Source organism: Anarhichas minor, unplaced genomic scaffold, assembly GCF_050575085.1.
Source record: "Anarhichas minor isolate MPS153535 unplaced genomic scaffold, ASM5057508v1 ptg000045l, whole genome shotgun sequence".
In the NCBI taxonomy this organism is placed as follows: domain Eukaryota; kingdom Metazoa; phylum Chordata; class Actinopteri; order Perciformes; family Anarhichadidae; genus Anarhichas; species Anarhichas minor.
In genome coordinates, this window is record NW_027466491.1 from 3,723,282 (window position 1) to 3,737,619 (window position 14,338).

At 42.2% G+C, this 14,338-nt stretch overlaps 1 protein-coding gene across 1 annotated transcript; it reads left to right on the forward strand.

Annotated features, from left to right (window-relative positions):
- Positions 1-6,938: 6,938 nt before the first annotated feature.
- Positions 6,939-12,132, forward strand: rassf8b (Ras association domain family member 8b). The gene is given in 9 exon segments (XM_076111303.1): positions 6,939-7,041; positions 8,671-9,067; positions 9,264-9,372; positions 9,772-9,975; positions 10,084-10,152; positions 10,495-10,617; positions 11,365-11,495; positions 11,733-11,745; positions 11,961-12,132. Coding segments are annotated over 9 exon segments (1,305 nt in total). The 3' UTR covers positions 12,117-12,132.
- Positions 12,133-14,338: the final 2,206 nt, after the last annotated feature.

Consider the following 14,338-nt stretch of genomic DNA (forward strand, 5'->3'; position numbering starts at 1 on the left):
TGCGTCAGTCTAGGCAACATTTAAAATCTGCTGCCAATAAGACAAGGTTGTAGGCTATTAAATGACCTCATTTATATCATTTCATAGTGAATGTCCAGTTTATTTATTTGGAAGACGGGAAAAAAAAGCACAGAGCTATCACTGGTCAGCTGGAGTTGCATAACTTTATTTCGCAATTGGGTCAGATTAATTCATGTATTTCCTCTTTATCCTCCCTTTTTGAAATACTAACGTGGTAGACTATTTTACAACGTTTATACATTCACACAAGAATACATCCTTAAATGGGAGTGATTGTGGTGTTCCACATGGTGACATACTTGATGCATGAGCCAGCAGGACATTAGTGAGTGGTCAGTGGATCTGCTGAGCCCTGCAATGATGAATCTCTTAATAGAGTTGGGCAATAAGCGCTCACTCAGCAGTGGCTTTAATCAGAGTTCCTTCATCTGAGTAGTAAGACAGTAGGACGTCCTTGAAGCGCACCTGTGATATGGAAGCAAGGGCAAAAGTCACTGATATTGTGTTTGTGGCAGGAACAATGAATATAAAAACAATGAAAGAACAGTTTATTCACGTGTGTGCAGGACAATATAACATATAAAGTTATGTTATTGCACTAGAGAATTTGGCTTCTGCAAAAAAAAAGCTTTTGTAGTTGAGAGATATCCTGCCCCATGTCTCCTGTTTGGATTGTGTCTAATATTAAAGACCATTTCTTGTCAAATAAAATGCTAACTAATAGCAACTAGAGCAACTATTATTTTCTCGATGTATCTTTTGGTCTATAAAATGTCAAAGAATACAAAAAAATACCTGCCACAATTTCTTAAAGCCCAAGGTGCCGTCGTCAAATTGCCTGTTTTACCATACTAACAATTTCTGAACTTGTATATATTCAGCAGCAAATCCTCACAAATGTATTTAATAATTAATTGATCGTCAAAAAATTGCTTGTTAATTTTCTGTTATTTGCTAATTAATGAATTGCTTTAGGTCTGTATAAGATAGCATTAAAAAAACTAGAACAAACAATACAGTATTTTTATCACCTCTTTAAAATAGAAAGCTGGACATCAAATCTCTGAATCAAAATGATTGATCTCACAATGCTTAGCTATATAAACTAGTAAACATGTGCATGCGCTCCTAAAGCACAACACTGTAATTTAACAGACTTTGCAGTGTGAATCCAGTCCAGACTCCCCCTCCCACCACCTCCATGTCAGCTAAGCTCCGAGTCTTACAGGGTTAAAGGCTTATTGTCTCCACCAAGCTGATTAGTTTTAACTTTTGAGACTGCAAGGTGGCAATTTGGTCACCCCAACTTCAATATGGTGATTGATCCCAGCACTTGTGGAAATTCAATAAATATAACGCTGAGTTATATTTTGAATTTTTTCCCATATGTCTTCAGCAGTTTAAAAACTTATTTATGCACATGATAGTGGAAAGTGTGATAAACACATGTCCACTGCCATATAAGATGTTTTCAGATTAAGATGTCCACCAAATGGCAGGTGTTGCATCCACGTAAAACTCCACTGCCTGTTTGTTCACAGGAAAATCTTCCGTTGTATCCTGAATGGAAAGCTGTTCTGTCCGATTACTCCCTGAATCTTTTCACTCAGCTTATTCCAGCTTTGTGTTTAACCTGCAGCCACCTCACTCTCCTCAGCTGACAAAGTTGATGTGGAAGTAGCACACAGCTGCAGCTAACAGAGCACTCATGGAGAGATTGAAGCAGAGGTCGTAAATTGAAGAGGTGGGAGGTTGCAAGGTGTCTTGTTTTGATCCAATTTCACGTTTGAATCATTTTAATGTCTTTGTCAGACTTCAGGGTGGACTAACAGTGTATGTAGTGGGAACAGAGAGGAGATGAGATAGTGTTGTATGATATGAGGCTGTGTGCCAACTCCAAATCACAAAGTCATGAGCATAGTACTGCGAGGGCTGCTGAGCCCCCCGCCACGCTCAATCAAGAAAAGTGACATTTTGCCCGAGGACACGGGTCAAATCCTAATTTAATTTGCTTTTCATGTTTGAAAAACCTGCTGACATAAGCATATCTTGTGGCGTGGCTCTATGGATGGCAATGTGGCTCGTCCACTTTGTTACAGACTGAAACATTTGAACTAGTTTAAAGTTTACTTTGTGTTAAGTTCTTTTTAGCAAATGTTAGCATGCCAACATGCTAACTACAAAGGTGAACATGGTAAACATTGGGCCTGACGTCAGCAGATTTAGCATGCTGCTGTTAGCATTTAGCTCAAAGCAGCGCTGGGCCTAAATAATGTCTCACAGAGCTGCTGGCATGGCTGTCGACTCGTGTTCACATATTTGCTTTGGCTAAAGCATCCGAGGCGTTATATTCACAGCACTGAACATACTTGCTGTGTATATTTTACCTTTTTTATAGTTTGGAAAAAAAAAGTTACGTTGACTTGTAATAAATAAGGTGTGTGTTTATTCACTTAAATTGCTTGTACAGCCAGAGATGAATTTCCCCTTTTGAAGGTCAACTAAACTGCATGCCGGCTCGCTTAATTTCCACCAACAGACAAACTCCTGAGCTTGAGAAACCCCGCTGCTGCAGTAGTAGTATACACCTCCACGTTTTCTCGCAGCCCACATTCAGAGGAAACAAAGAGGAAGTGACAGGAAAGTAGGGGTTGCTTCTTAATTGTTGGTGATTGTTTGGTCTACTTTCCCAACCGTGCCCTCCAATCAATCCAGTCATCTGTGTAAGGCCTCGGACAAAGCCAGAGCCGCGTCGCCATGGTGAGGGATTGTTTGCATCCAGTCATGCCGCTAGCCATGTGGGCTCACACACACACACACGTGCACACACACACACACACTGCAGCATGCTCTTTTGTCTGTGCACCACTTGTTTCCGTGGACCCCCTCCTGCTGCCTCAGCCTCCTTGTTGCTTTAAAAATTGTCCCCTGATTGCATCATCGTTGTTGTTGAACTGCTCCGTGCTGCTGCTGCTTTAAAGCGCCACGTCTTCTAGATACAAAAGTCACTAAAGTCACATTTTCAGGTCTGTTAGTAAAATATAATTTGACTCCGAAGTGTGCTATGCTTTCTGCACGATAGAAATGGTGCTATATTCAATATACTATTAGCAGTTCTTTAAAAAAATACAGCATCAGTACCAAAAGATGTACTTAAACACACCTACTTACAACGCGATAGTGTCTCAAAATAACTGACATAAAAACGTATTTAGGTATATTTCAGTAATTATACATCATTAATACATTAAGTATATTGTTAGTATGTCAGAAATTGCACACTTCAAGTACAATTTCAGTTAAATTAACCACAATGTATTTATTTCCATAAAGCTTTACCCTTAATAATAATTAGATTGTACAGAGACACTCAGTAATCATCATTTTGTTGTGTCCTGTTTGTTGTTGGCAGACTGCTGGTGAGGTGAGCCAGGGTTGAAACTTCAATCAATGAGTTTGTTAAAGTGCAATTAAGTGATGGAGTGAGAGAGCACTGGGCTGAAGCAAGGCAGGAAGTTAACTCTTTGGTTGGTATTTTGAATTTAAACCCCTAGTTGTAGTTGGTGTGACATTAAAAGCTTTCTTTTACATCTTTCAATCTTAACATCGTTGTACCTCTTCAATGCTTATCTCAAATATTAAAGGGGCTTTAAATGGTATTTTTGTGCTGATCCGTTTAATAAATATCCCTCAATGTTTGAAGAATGACGAATAAGAAGCACTGACTTGCCAAGGCTGTCCCCTCCCAAGATCTGCCTTCCTGTGGCATCCTGAGAATGACACTTTAGGGGAGGCTGACTGAAGTCACCACTAAGTTTAGCTCAACAGTTAAGCAGAGAAGAGACAGTCTTCTTCGTGTGTGAAACCACATGGCAACAGCAAAAGCTGTCCCAAACCACAAATGTCAACCCCCAAAAACATACATATGTAGTAACTTTGTCTGTTAGAATTGACTGTCCTGGATTCTCTATAAATGGATGACTATGTGAAGGATTCAGTATGCAGTTGGAATGTGAAGCACTGAGTCTGTGTGTTTATTAAACTGTGACTAATGGAAAAGGAAATTCCAACGGCACCTTTCCCAAAGGTTAAGAGGTTACTCACTCTGGAGATGTGTCGCTCAGTCTGACACTAAATATGGAACGTATACATTTACAAGGAACTGGACTGAAATAGAACCACTCGTGTTGCGGCATACTAATTTGTGTACACTCGCCATCTAGCGTGCATGATTTATTTATTCACACTCTGGCAGCGGGGGGGGGGGGGGGGGGGCTTCAAAGTGACTGTAATTTAAATCAAAGACGGAAAAAGTATGGAAATAGCATGATGAAAATTTAGAACAATATCGCAGCAACGGCTGTCGTGAAAGAGGCAACAGAGAGGTGGCTGATGTTCAGGCGAGCCTTTCAGTGATTCGAGTGTTGGAAGTTATTAGCGGGGGTAAAGAAAAATCGAAGCTCGTTTCCACAAGGAAACGGACTGCAGGGTTCATGCTGCTGTGCAGAGAATTCGATTAGTCTGACATTGACCGTCAGGTCACAGCTTCTATATCCTGTGTACTTCTGCTCTCTGGTACAACATTTACTGTAGATCCCTGTGAAGTCAGCGATTGAGTGGTTAAGAAAATGCTGTTTCATCATCAAAGATCAAAGTATAAAAACCCTATAGGAACATCTGCTTCTGCACAGCTGCCTGCTGCTATAGCCGCTGTGCGCTGTTTCTCGCACCTACTAGCATAATATGTTGTGATATTTGTGTCAGAGGGCCAGTGGGAGCATGTGAGTCAAGGAATTCAGGAAATTGTACAAAATAACAACACAGAAAGGCGTGTTAGTGTGATACGTTTTTATGTTTTCTAGTTTTGATGGTCATGTTTGATATTGTTAGTGTCTGCAGTAGTGTAGCCAAGAGGTGTCTCCAAGGATCTGAAGTTTTAATTAAATATAACTGTCACCTTGATGGAAAAGGTGACTTGTAGACCTGAAAAGACACTCCAAGCTGTCTTTATGTGGCAACCTGCCCTGCTCGACTCATGTCTCTTTTTTTATGTTTTTTATAATAATAATATAATAACGCCTAAATCTTCCACCTTTCATTTATGAGCATTTGCATATTAAAGTCTCTCATATTTGACTCAATTGGACTTCAATGAAATGTGACTTTGCTGCAGCTTGATTTTCTTTCTGTTTTGATAATAGGTTTATGATGATTGTATCACTGAGGAGTGAATGACTTCAGCACGACGTCGCACACAGATGTGCGCATACCAAGTGTGTGTGTGAAAGAGAGAGAGCAGATTTACAAGCTTGTGTCAACACTTGCTCTTCTTCCTGGTGAGAATTCAATATCGACCGTCATTGAATGAACATTGCATCAAAACATTTCGACTGCAGCTGTGACAGTTTTAAAGGCATCATCACATCATCTGTTCGGATATTGTGTGTTATGAAACCATGTCATGGAGCTTTTGTTATTGCAAGTTTGTTTTGAAATAACCTTCAAGTCCAACTTTTCCAATGAACAGTGCATTCAGAATAGAAATGCTTTCACTGAGTTGATGATCTTTCATTAAACGTGATGTGTTTCCTGCCCTGACTTTCTGCCAGACCTACCACCAAAATGAATATAGTTTCATATCTTTTTCATCCCAAATGTTTCTCGTAGCTACCCTTAAGCCTTCTTCTTTGCATTGTTGATCCATCTGTCCCCTTACTGTTTCACCTTCATTCCCCCTTAATTCTTTAATTTCCCCCCTTTCTTCCCCCATTCGGCTGAGCTCTATTCACGGATATAGTCTCATTTACCGGCATCTGGCTTCAGATGCATCTTGCAGTAGCTGTCTGCAGTTACAAATCATCCCGTTCCCCACCAGAGGCGGGCCTTGCCCTTACCAGATGCCTCCAGTGCAGAGGGGTGAGCAACGTAATGCAGTCTCGGTAGGAAAAGGCCTCGAGGGGGGGACCGGTAGTTAAATTGCAGGAGGGATTGGGGTCCCATTCCAGCTGTGATGAAGATGGAAGGCGCCTAACTTGTTAAGGGAGGCTTCGAGCGATATGAAAGTCAGGGATCAGAGCTGAACTGATGGCCCATTCAGGAAAAAGGAGGGCTGCTGCCCAGTAGGGTTGCAAGAGTTTGAGCATTAGGCACCAGCTCCTTCACTGCTCTGTTGCACAGGCCCCGTCGTCGTGGCCTTGCCAGGTTCCTAATGACTGCCTCGCTGCTGAGGTGCTTGTGTCAGCGGTTTGAAATGGCTCTCATTCTGCGTGCATGCAACTGCTGTGAGCTTTCCTGCACCGCCACCAGCAAATGAAAAATATATTGGATGTAGACGGTCACAATCACTGCACCACGAGTGTGTTCTTGCAGCAATTCATCAGCAGCATTACAGGAAACTACTTCAGAGGAACATGTGTTGTAAGTTGTTGTAAGTTGTTCGTTTACAAGAGGCTGGTGTCACTCCACCATGTGTTGCTCGGGTTGATATTTTTATAAAGATTTGAGCTCTTTCCATCTGTATTGTAGTAAGTGGGTTGTCTAGTGGTTGTAAAGTCATTCTGGGAAGTGTAGGAAATTATAAAGGTTGAAAAAGGCCGAGGGATATTGAGTTTAAGCGGAATGATGTTGATGTTATTGTCATTATTTTGCAATGTTAAATGCTCCCCTCTGTTCAACAGCTTGTTGCAGGTAACGTATTGTGGCTTCAGAGCATTGTAACTGAAAGCAGCTGCTGCTGCAATGCTGATGAGAGCCATGAGAGTGAACCCAAACAGTAAAGCTTTTTACAAATGTTTACAAGAACAACGAAGTTCATTGCACTCAATAATGTTTATTTTTTCCTTTTTTAGGGATGGACAGTTAAACGTTATTAGCACCCCCTTGTGGTGTGGAGGAATGAGGGCCTCTGGATGAAGGCCATGGAGCTGAAAGTTTGGGTGGACGGAGTTCAGCGCATCGTGTGCGGCGTCACAGAGTTCACCACATGCCAGGAAGTGGTCATTGCTTTGGCACAAGCCATTGGTAAGCTCAAAAAGACTCGATGCTCGAAAAAGATCTAATAGCACAAGAATATGAGCTGTAGATGTCAATCATTATTGACTATATATATATGAATACACAAAAAAACAACTAATAACATGACAAAGACCACCAACAAGAAGAGTGGATTTTACCCTGTGAGATGAAATCTTCTCCATCTGCCTCCTTAAATTTAAACTACGGTGGTGTGAATAATATTTAGTCCCACATAAATCCTAATGGGGGTTTTTATTTGCTATGTGGGTTGTTGGCTATATTGGCCGGGCAGTTTGTCAGAAATACTGGAGATGATAAATTGCAGTAAAATGAAAAATGTCTAGAGGGCACAAAGAGATTTTCACCATAAATGGGCTGCTCAAAACGAGATGAGTCATGCTGCAGACGTTGGTCTATTTACGTGCTGTACAATTACAGAGAAATAAGTTGACACTCTGTCTCAATGTTACTTATTGCATGGATTGCATTGTGCTTATAGCTGTGAAGTCAAGAGCATAATAATATGATTTCATCAAATTGAAGGATGTGTACTGTTTTTAAAATGGACAGATTTTCAAGGTATTTCTCACTAATCCCCAAACATAGATTTTTCTCAGAGCTAAAACCCGTCTTTCATGGTGCCAATGTAGCAGAAGTTATGGCGTCCACTGTCCTTTGTGTTCGCTGTGCCTTTTGTCCAGGCCAGGGCACTCTGATGTGAATGGCTGTAGTGATGAATGCGCCTCTTTTACAAGGACCCTTACTGTGTGAGACGAGGGTGAGGGTACGATGGGCAGTGTTTTACTCTTATCTATATTTGCACAGGAAAGAATGCAGGCGTACACACACACATAGCGCTGTGAACCACTGAACATAGCCCTTTTCCCAACACAATCACTGTTTGTTGAGTTGAATGTTCCCACTGTTAAGGTCTTTTACTAAACATGATTGTGAAGCTCTTTGAAATTACCAATGCTGCACACGGGTGGGAGAGGTATGTTCTTTCTTTCCTCTTTCTTGCAAAGCTCTTTGAAGTTAATTTTTAAAGCGTGCTTACAGTAACTTCTTACCAACGGGGGTTTCAACCATGACAACATACACAAAGAAGTACCAAGCCATTAAATGATGCAAGTTACTTTACAGGCCAGAAATCTGCATGTCGTCAGCAGCTCAACAATAAAAGTGAATTGTGTTTGTGATTCATGAGTACAAGGGGGCCAAGAATAGGTCTTTGGGGTACGCCGCGGGTTAAAGGGGCCCCCCCAAAGGAGAAAGCAATACCGACTTTACAAAGAGAGTTTCATTGAACAAGTTTGAGCTGAATCAGCTGAAGGCATCATCTCTGTTCAAACGCAAAAATAATAAAACAACCCCACAGCCGTGATTAAAATGTTGCTAACTGAGTCCCGCCCACTTAAAAACAGGGAGAAGAGGACGAGAAAAAAGTTAAATACAAAAAATCTCGAATGAACTAATCAAACCTGTTTGGAAAATGACTGTATTCTGTGATCTTGTAGAACCCCATCGCTCGTAGTAAGAAGCTGATTGAAAATAGATGTTATCATGGCCTTTAAGTTGTCATAAATGTTCTGTAATAAAGCGCCACATGCCTTAAATTTTCTTGTTTTGTCCCAGGACGCACTGGCAGGTACACCCTGATCGAGAAGTGGCGGGAGACAGAACGTCACCTGGCACCGCATGAGAACCCTGTGGTGTCTCTCAACAAGTGGGGTCAGTATGCCAGCGACGTCCAGCTCATCCTCCAGCGAACCGGCCCGTCTGTTAGCGAGCGGCCCACCTCTGACGGGCAGGATCGCGTCCCAGAGCGAGGCTTCTTCCGGCAGAGCCTGCCACCTCTGGCCAAGCTCCGCCCGTCGGGGACAGACCGCTCGCTCAAACGAAGGGAACCCAAACGCAAGTCTCTGACCTTCACTGGGGGGGCCAGGGGTCTGCGGGACATATTTGGGAAAGGCAGAGATGCTGAAGGTAGTGTGTTTTAGTTTGTTCAATATATTCAAGCTTACTGTTGTCAGTAATAGTTGTTCCTAGTTGTGCACATAATGTCAAAAGTCCTGGTTTTACTGTCGTCCTTCTCTTTCATTCCCTCCCTTCCACAATCGAATAACCATCCTTTCATCCGTCCACTCAGCCAAACAGCCCCAGCAGCGGGGGGTGAGTCTGAACTTGAGCAGGGTTGGAGGTGTTGGAGTAGCATCTGTAGCTGGGAGTCCAGCCAGAGAGCTGAGCCGGTTGGTGCAGCTGCAGAGAGACAAACTCCAGGCCCTGGAGAGCCGTCTGCTGGGCTGCGAGGCCGAGCTGCAAGACTGGGAGGAGGCCGTCGGCGAGGTCGATGAAGTGAGTAAAACCACAGCTGCTAGCGCTGTTACTTACAGGAAAAGATCATGTGTGCAGATCCATAACACCTGCACTCTAAAACCCTCACAAATGTATTAAGTTATATTGCATTCACACAAAGTAGTAGACAGTCACTGGCCTCTCATCCTCTGCTCCGGCTGTTTTCTGGCGTAGCCGGCGTACTACGCACAACATTTGAAATGTTAATAGCTCAGCGGGCGCAGATGGGCTGCAACGCCAGGTTCCATTCACAATTAATATCACGGCCCGTTAAATGCCTGCAACATCTTTTATTCCTTTACCATGTTATTTTTTATATGTTTTTTTATATTCTTTTTGGGGCTCCAGAGTTTTCACATGGAACAATTTTTCTCTTGCCAGGGAGGAAACTTGGAGGAGGACCTGCTGCTTTTCGAGCAGCAGGTGAGGAGGAACGATGCAGAGATGGAGGAGGAGGAATTCTGGCAGAACGAGCTGCAGATTGAGCGCGAGAGCGAGCGGCAACTCCGGCAACAGCTAGTCGAGCTGCAGGGCCGCGTACGCGATTGCGAGGCCAAGCTCTCAGAGTACTTGGCACACATAGAGGTGAGCTGCTGGGTTCATAAACGGCATGAAAAGCGGAATTACTTTTTCCGTGAAGACTATTTTCATGCCAGTTATTCCATTTGATTAATTATCTGCCATGTTCTGTAGAGCATGGAGGGAGGCCTGGAGCAGGAGCAGCAGGAGGCTGCGCTCAACCAGAGGGTCAATGAGGAGGAGGTACGATCTAGTCTATTTTGGTCTCCAAGTAAACACCCAACAGAATTCAAGCAGAGAGCGGTTTGTTGAATTGCTGAGATCTCATTCAGGTCTCTACAGCTGAGGACCCTCTCCGGTGTCTGTCATACAAAAATGCAACTTCACATAGATGAACACGAATGAACGCTGCATTGTTTTTCACAGCAAAGGAACTAACATTTTGAAGTTTTAACCACATTAAAGCATGAAAGAGCCCTCCTACATCTCCACTGTGAGGATGGGTTTTCGTTTGCCCATTACTCCTTAAAAAAAGTTTTTGATGAGCTTCGGCTTTCTCTCCTCACTTGCCACTCTGGATTACAGGTGCGATCCCAGCTGGAGAAAGTGAGGGCAGAGCTTGAAACGCAGAGCCAACACACAGCTCGGCTGGAGAGCAGCTGCAGGGCGTTGGAACGCTCACTCGGCCAGTCCGGGAAGAGATTACAGGTCAGCTCAGATTCTGCTTATTATTTTAATTTAGTTTTTTGACACCAAAGCCTGAAAATTGAATTTAAAGCACCCGTGGCAGCTCAGAATACATGGGGAGGATGTTGAAGTTTTATTTTTTTTGAAAATGGTTTTAAAATGCTCCTTTTTTTTAAGTTTCAGTGCGGGGAAATTCAGTCCTCTGCTCACAAGTGGAACCATAGAAATCTAAGCTCATTTAAGTTGTGGGCAGTGAAGCGAAGTTTTAATCTCTGGCTTGCGGGGATGTGCATTGGATCCTTGGCTGCTTGCATCCTTGTATGAAGCGATGTGCTCTATGTACAGGCGAGGTCCGGTAGGGTGTGGGAAGCATGAGGTAAGGGGAAGGGGAAGGGAGAGAGGGTATTACAGCATTCTTCGTCTGATTAGAGAGGGGCCTGAATAAGTACTCAATCCCTCGCTTGCAGTTACGTAACCATCTGGGAGCTAACTCCTCTCTTTAACGGTCTCAACTGGGTTATGAATTCTGGAGAGATCCTGAGCACAGTGGGATCCCATATTGATTTCCACATATTAAATCCACCTCAGTTAAAAAGCAAATACATAAATGTAGTTTAGCGAATGCAGAAAAATATATTCAAATTAGGTACAGGGGCTGAACTCATGTTTTAAAAGTAGTACTCATTTGAATGCACCGTGAGTGTATTATTTATTAGCCTTGGCATAGACTTAATTTAGTTGTCATGGTGTTTTTTTTTTCCAACACAGGAGAAGGAGCAGGAGCTGGAGCAGCTGACTAAAGAGCTACGACAGGTCAACCTGCAGCAGTTCATTCAGCAGACTGGTACCAAGGTCACCGTGCTGCCTGCTCAACCTACAGGAGAAAACAACAATGGCACGTACACACACACACACACACACACACACACACACACACACACACACACATACACACATACACAAGTAACATAGACATGCATGTACACACCAACAGAGACTCAGACCCTTGCCACATTACGATCACCTTGTTCATAAAGGTCAATTTCATAGCTAACCACATTTTGACTGAAATGCTTTGCACACATTGTCCTCACATGTGTATGTACACAGTGTCACCATGTGGTCATCCTGAGAAGGACACGTTGGACTGTAGACTTGAGCTGCTGAGGCAAGACTGTTGTGAAATAACAGCTTAAGTCTGTAACCCCATTACATGGACCAAATCACTGGCAGCCCTGAATGCTGAAGACTTTCACAGTTCGTCCAAAGGAAAATCCCCCGGCAAACGTTTTGTGTTTATCAGGAGGTGGTAGAGCGTCACGGTCCAAGATTACAAGAATGTCATGTCAGATTGTTAAATCAAGTTGTTGTCCTTTTTTGTTTTTGTTTTGTTGCTTGCTACAGAAGTGGACTCTGGTTCTCTGAAACGACTTGGCTCTTCTCGGCTTTTACCCAGCGACCTTCGCACCCTTCAAAGCGCCGCGACCTCCAGCCTCAACCCTGAAGGCATCTACGTTTGACCCCAATTTGTGTGGGAGACATTATTTGAGCAGCAGGGTCGGCCTGATGTTGTCAAGGCAAATTCTTCTGACTGGAAGACTCCCCAAACTGTTGAAATGCTCTTGAGCAAGGCACTGAAACAAAGTGTGGGGGTACAGTTCCCACATCTGTTTTGCACCTTTCTTGCTCTGCCTCCTCTTCCGTCTTACTAGGACTGAGAATCAAACTGATGTCAAAATCCATTTGCAAACTAACATTCAAACCGTCTGTACTCCAGTAGGTGAGGGAAGATTCCTCTCACAACTCTAAACTTCCATTTTCTCAGAATAAAAAACAACTACAAGCCAGCAGATGTATTTTTGTTGCCGAAGGAGGCTTCAGCCAAACAGATGCACTTTATTTTTTATGTTGTAAATCATGAAGTGAAGGATGCAAAGTTTGGACATGTATAAACATAATCCATGCACGAGCATGCACGAGCATGCACAAACACCACACCTGTGCTATAACCATAGCCATATCTTATTGCCTTACTCTGGCGTTTTAAAACCAGATGTCTATAATGTTAAAAGAGAACTCAAGGTAGCTACTAAACTATGCGCCATAGAAATTTGATAAAATACTCGGCACCAATTCAGGTGATACCTAGTCATGGTAACTGATGTCAGTGTAACTCAACAGTGTCTCAATCTTTTTTTTCCCATATTTTGATATTTGTTATAAACAGGAATGTATTTGCTTTATATATCCTGTTTGACAAAAATGTAAAAAATGTTTGCCCATCATATAAAACAAATGATAGAGGAGAAAATAATGGAGGAACATCTTCAACTATTGGGACATTTCTGGTGAAATAGTTTGGCTCCAGGTTCAGTTTTATGTCATATTTGGTGCAGAGCCATTAATCTCCTCTTTGTTTCACTTGAGCACTTTCTCCAAAAGCTCTGAAATATGAAAGAAGCGATGAGGATGAGAGATGACAGAGGCCTTTGTGCCTGCAGTGTAAATCCAGCTTGGAAAGTATTTTTTTTAACAATGACTTCATACCCAGTCTGACCACCAGGTGGCGACAAAACATCTATTATTCAGACGCATGAAAGTTAACTGTGTGAAAGTTGCCTGAGGTCTGATGTTACCTGTTTCTATTCATTGTCATGGGTCAAACATGACTGGATATTGTTTTTGTTTCAAAAGCTTCAGCGCTTTAGCCTAATAGTTTATAATCTGAAGTGCCACTTGGATTGTTTGACATATTTCACTGTGTTCATCAAGCATGCACACACACTTCTCAAAGCAGTATTACACCCACATACTGCAATCTCTTGTTCCATCTGATTTTTATAATGAACTAAAGATGTCTCTTATGAACCAAAGCCAGTGTGAAAATCTATAATAGTTAGATGAATGTACTTTTTTATGTCAATGCAACTTATCCCCGTGAAATATACCAACTCGAGTCCAATAGTAGACACGCTTTCAGGTTTCATGGTTTGCTGTGCCAGATGGTTGAGCTCTGTCTTGTTGCAACAGGCTAAAACAAAACATACACAAAAGTCTGGTTGTTACCACATTTGCCCATTTTTTTATTTGATGATTTGTCAACACAGAATAAAAGGATATTTCTCAGAGGATTTCTACAATGAAACTGACACAAACTGTGTTGGAATGTATGTTCTAATAAGGGTCCATACGCTTTTGAACTTGATACAATTTCAATGTTTGTGGATGTCAAACCTGTGAAAAAAAAGTCTCAAAATGATGACTGTAGAAAAGATTTGCAGATGTGAGAATGTCTAAATAGTAAATGCACACAAATGCCTTTTGGTCCTACTTTGGGCTGTAAGAACGCCGCTAAAATTCATACTTGTAACTTAGATCTGGGTGTGCATGTGTAACTTTAGTGCCGAAAACACTGTGGGAATTTAGAGTGCTGAGTTTCACACGCAGCTTTCTGATTTGCATCTGTGCTCAAATATTCACAAGCAGTTCTCTTGTTTCAGAGTTTGTGCAGCCTCATCTATAAAGTGATGTGTTTGTTAATTGATGTAATATAAGGAGTACTTTTCCACTGATACTTAAAGTATATTCTGATGCTAATACCTTACCACTTCTCCAATACGGTGATTTTTTTTGTACACATTGGCGTCTTCTTCAAAATCTACAATCATTTTTTACCAACTTCCATTTCTCACAGGTTCACAACCACTTTGAAATCATTTCACCAGCTCGATATCTTATTGAC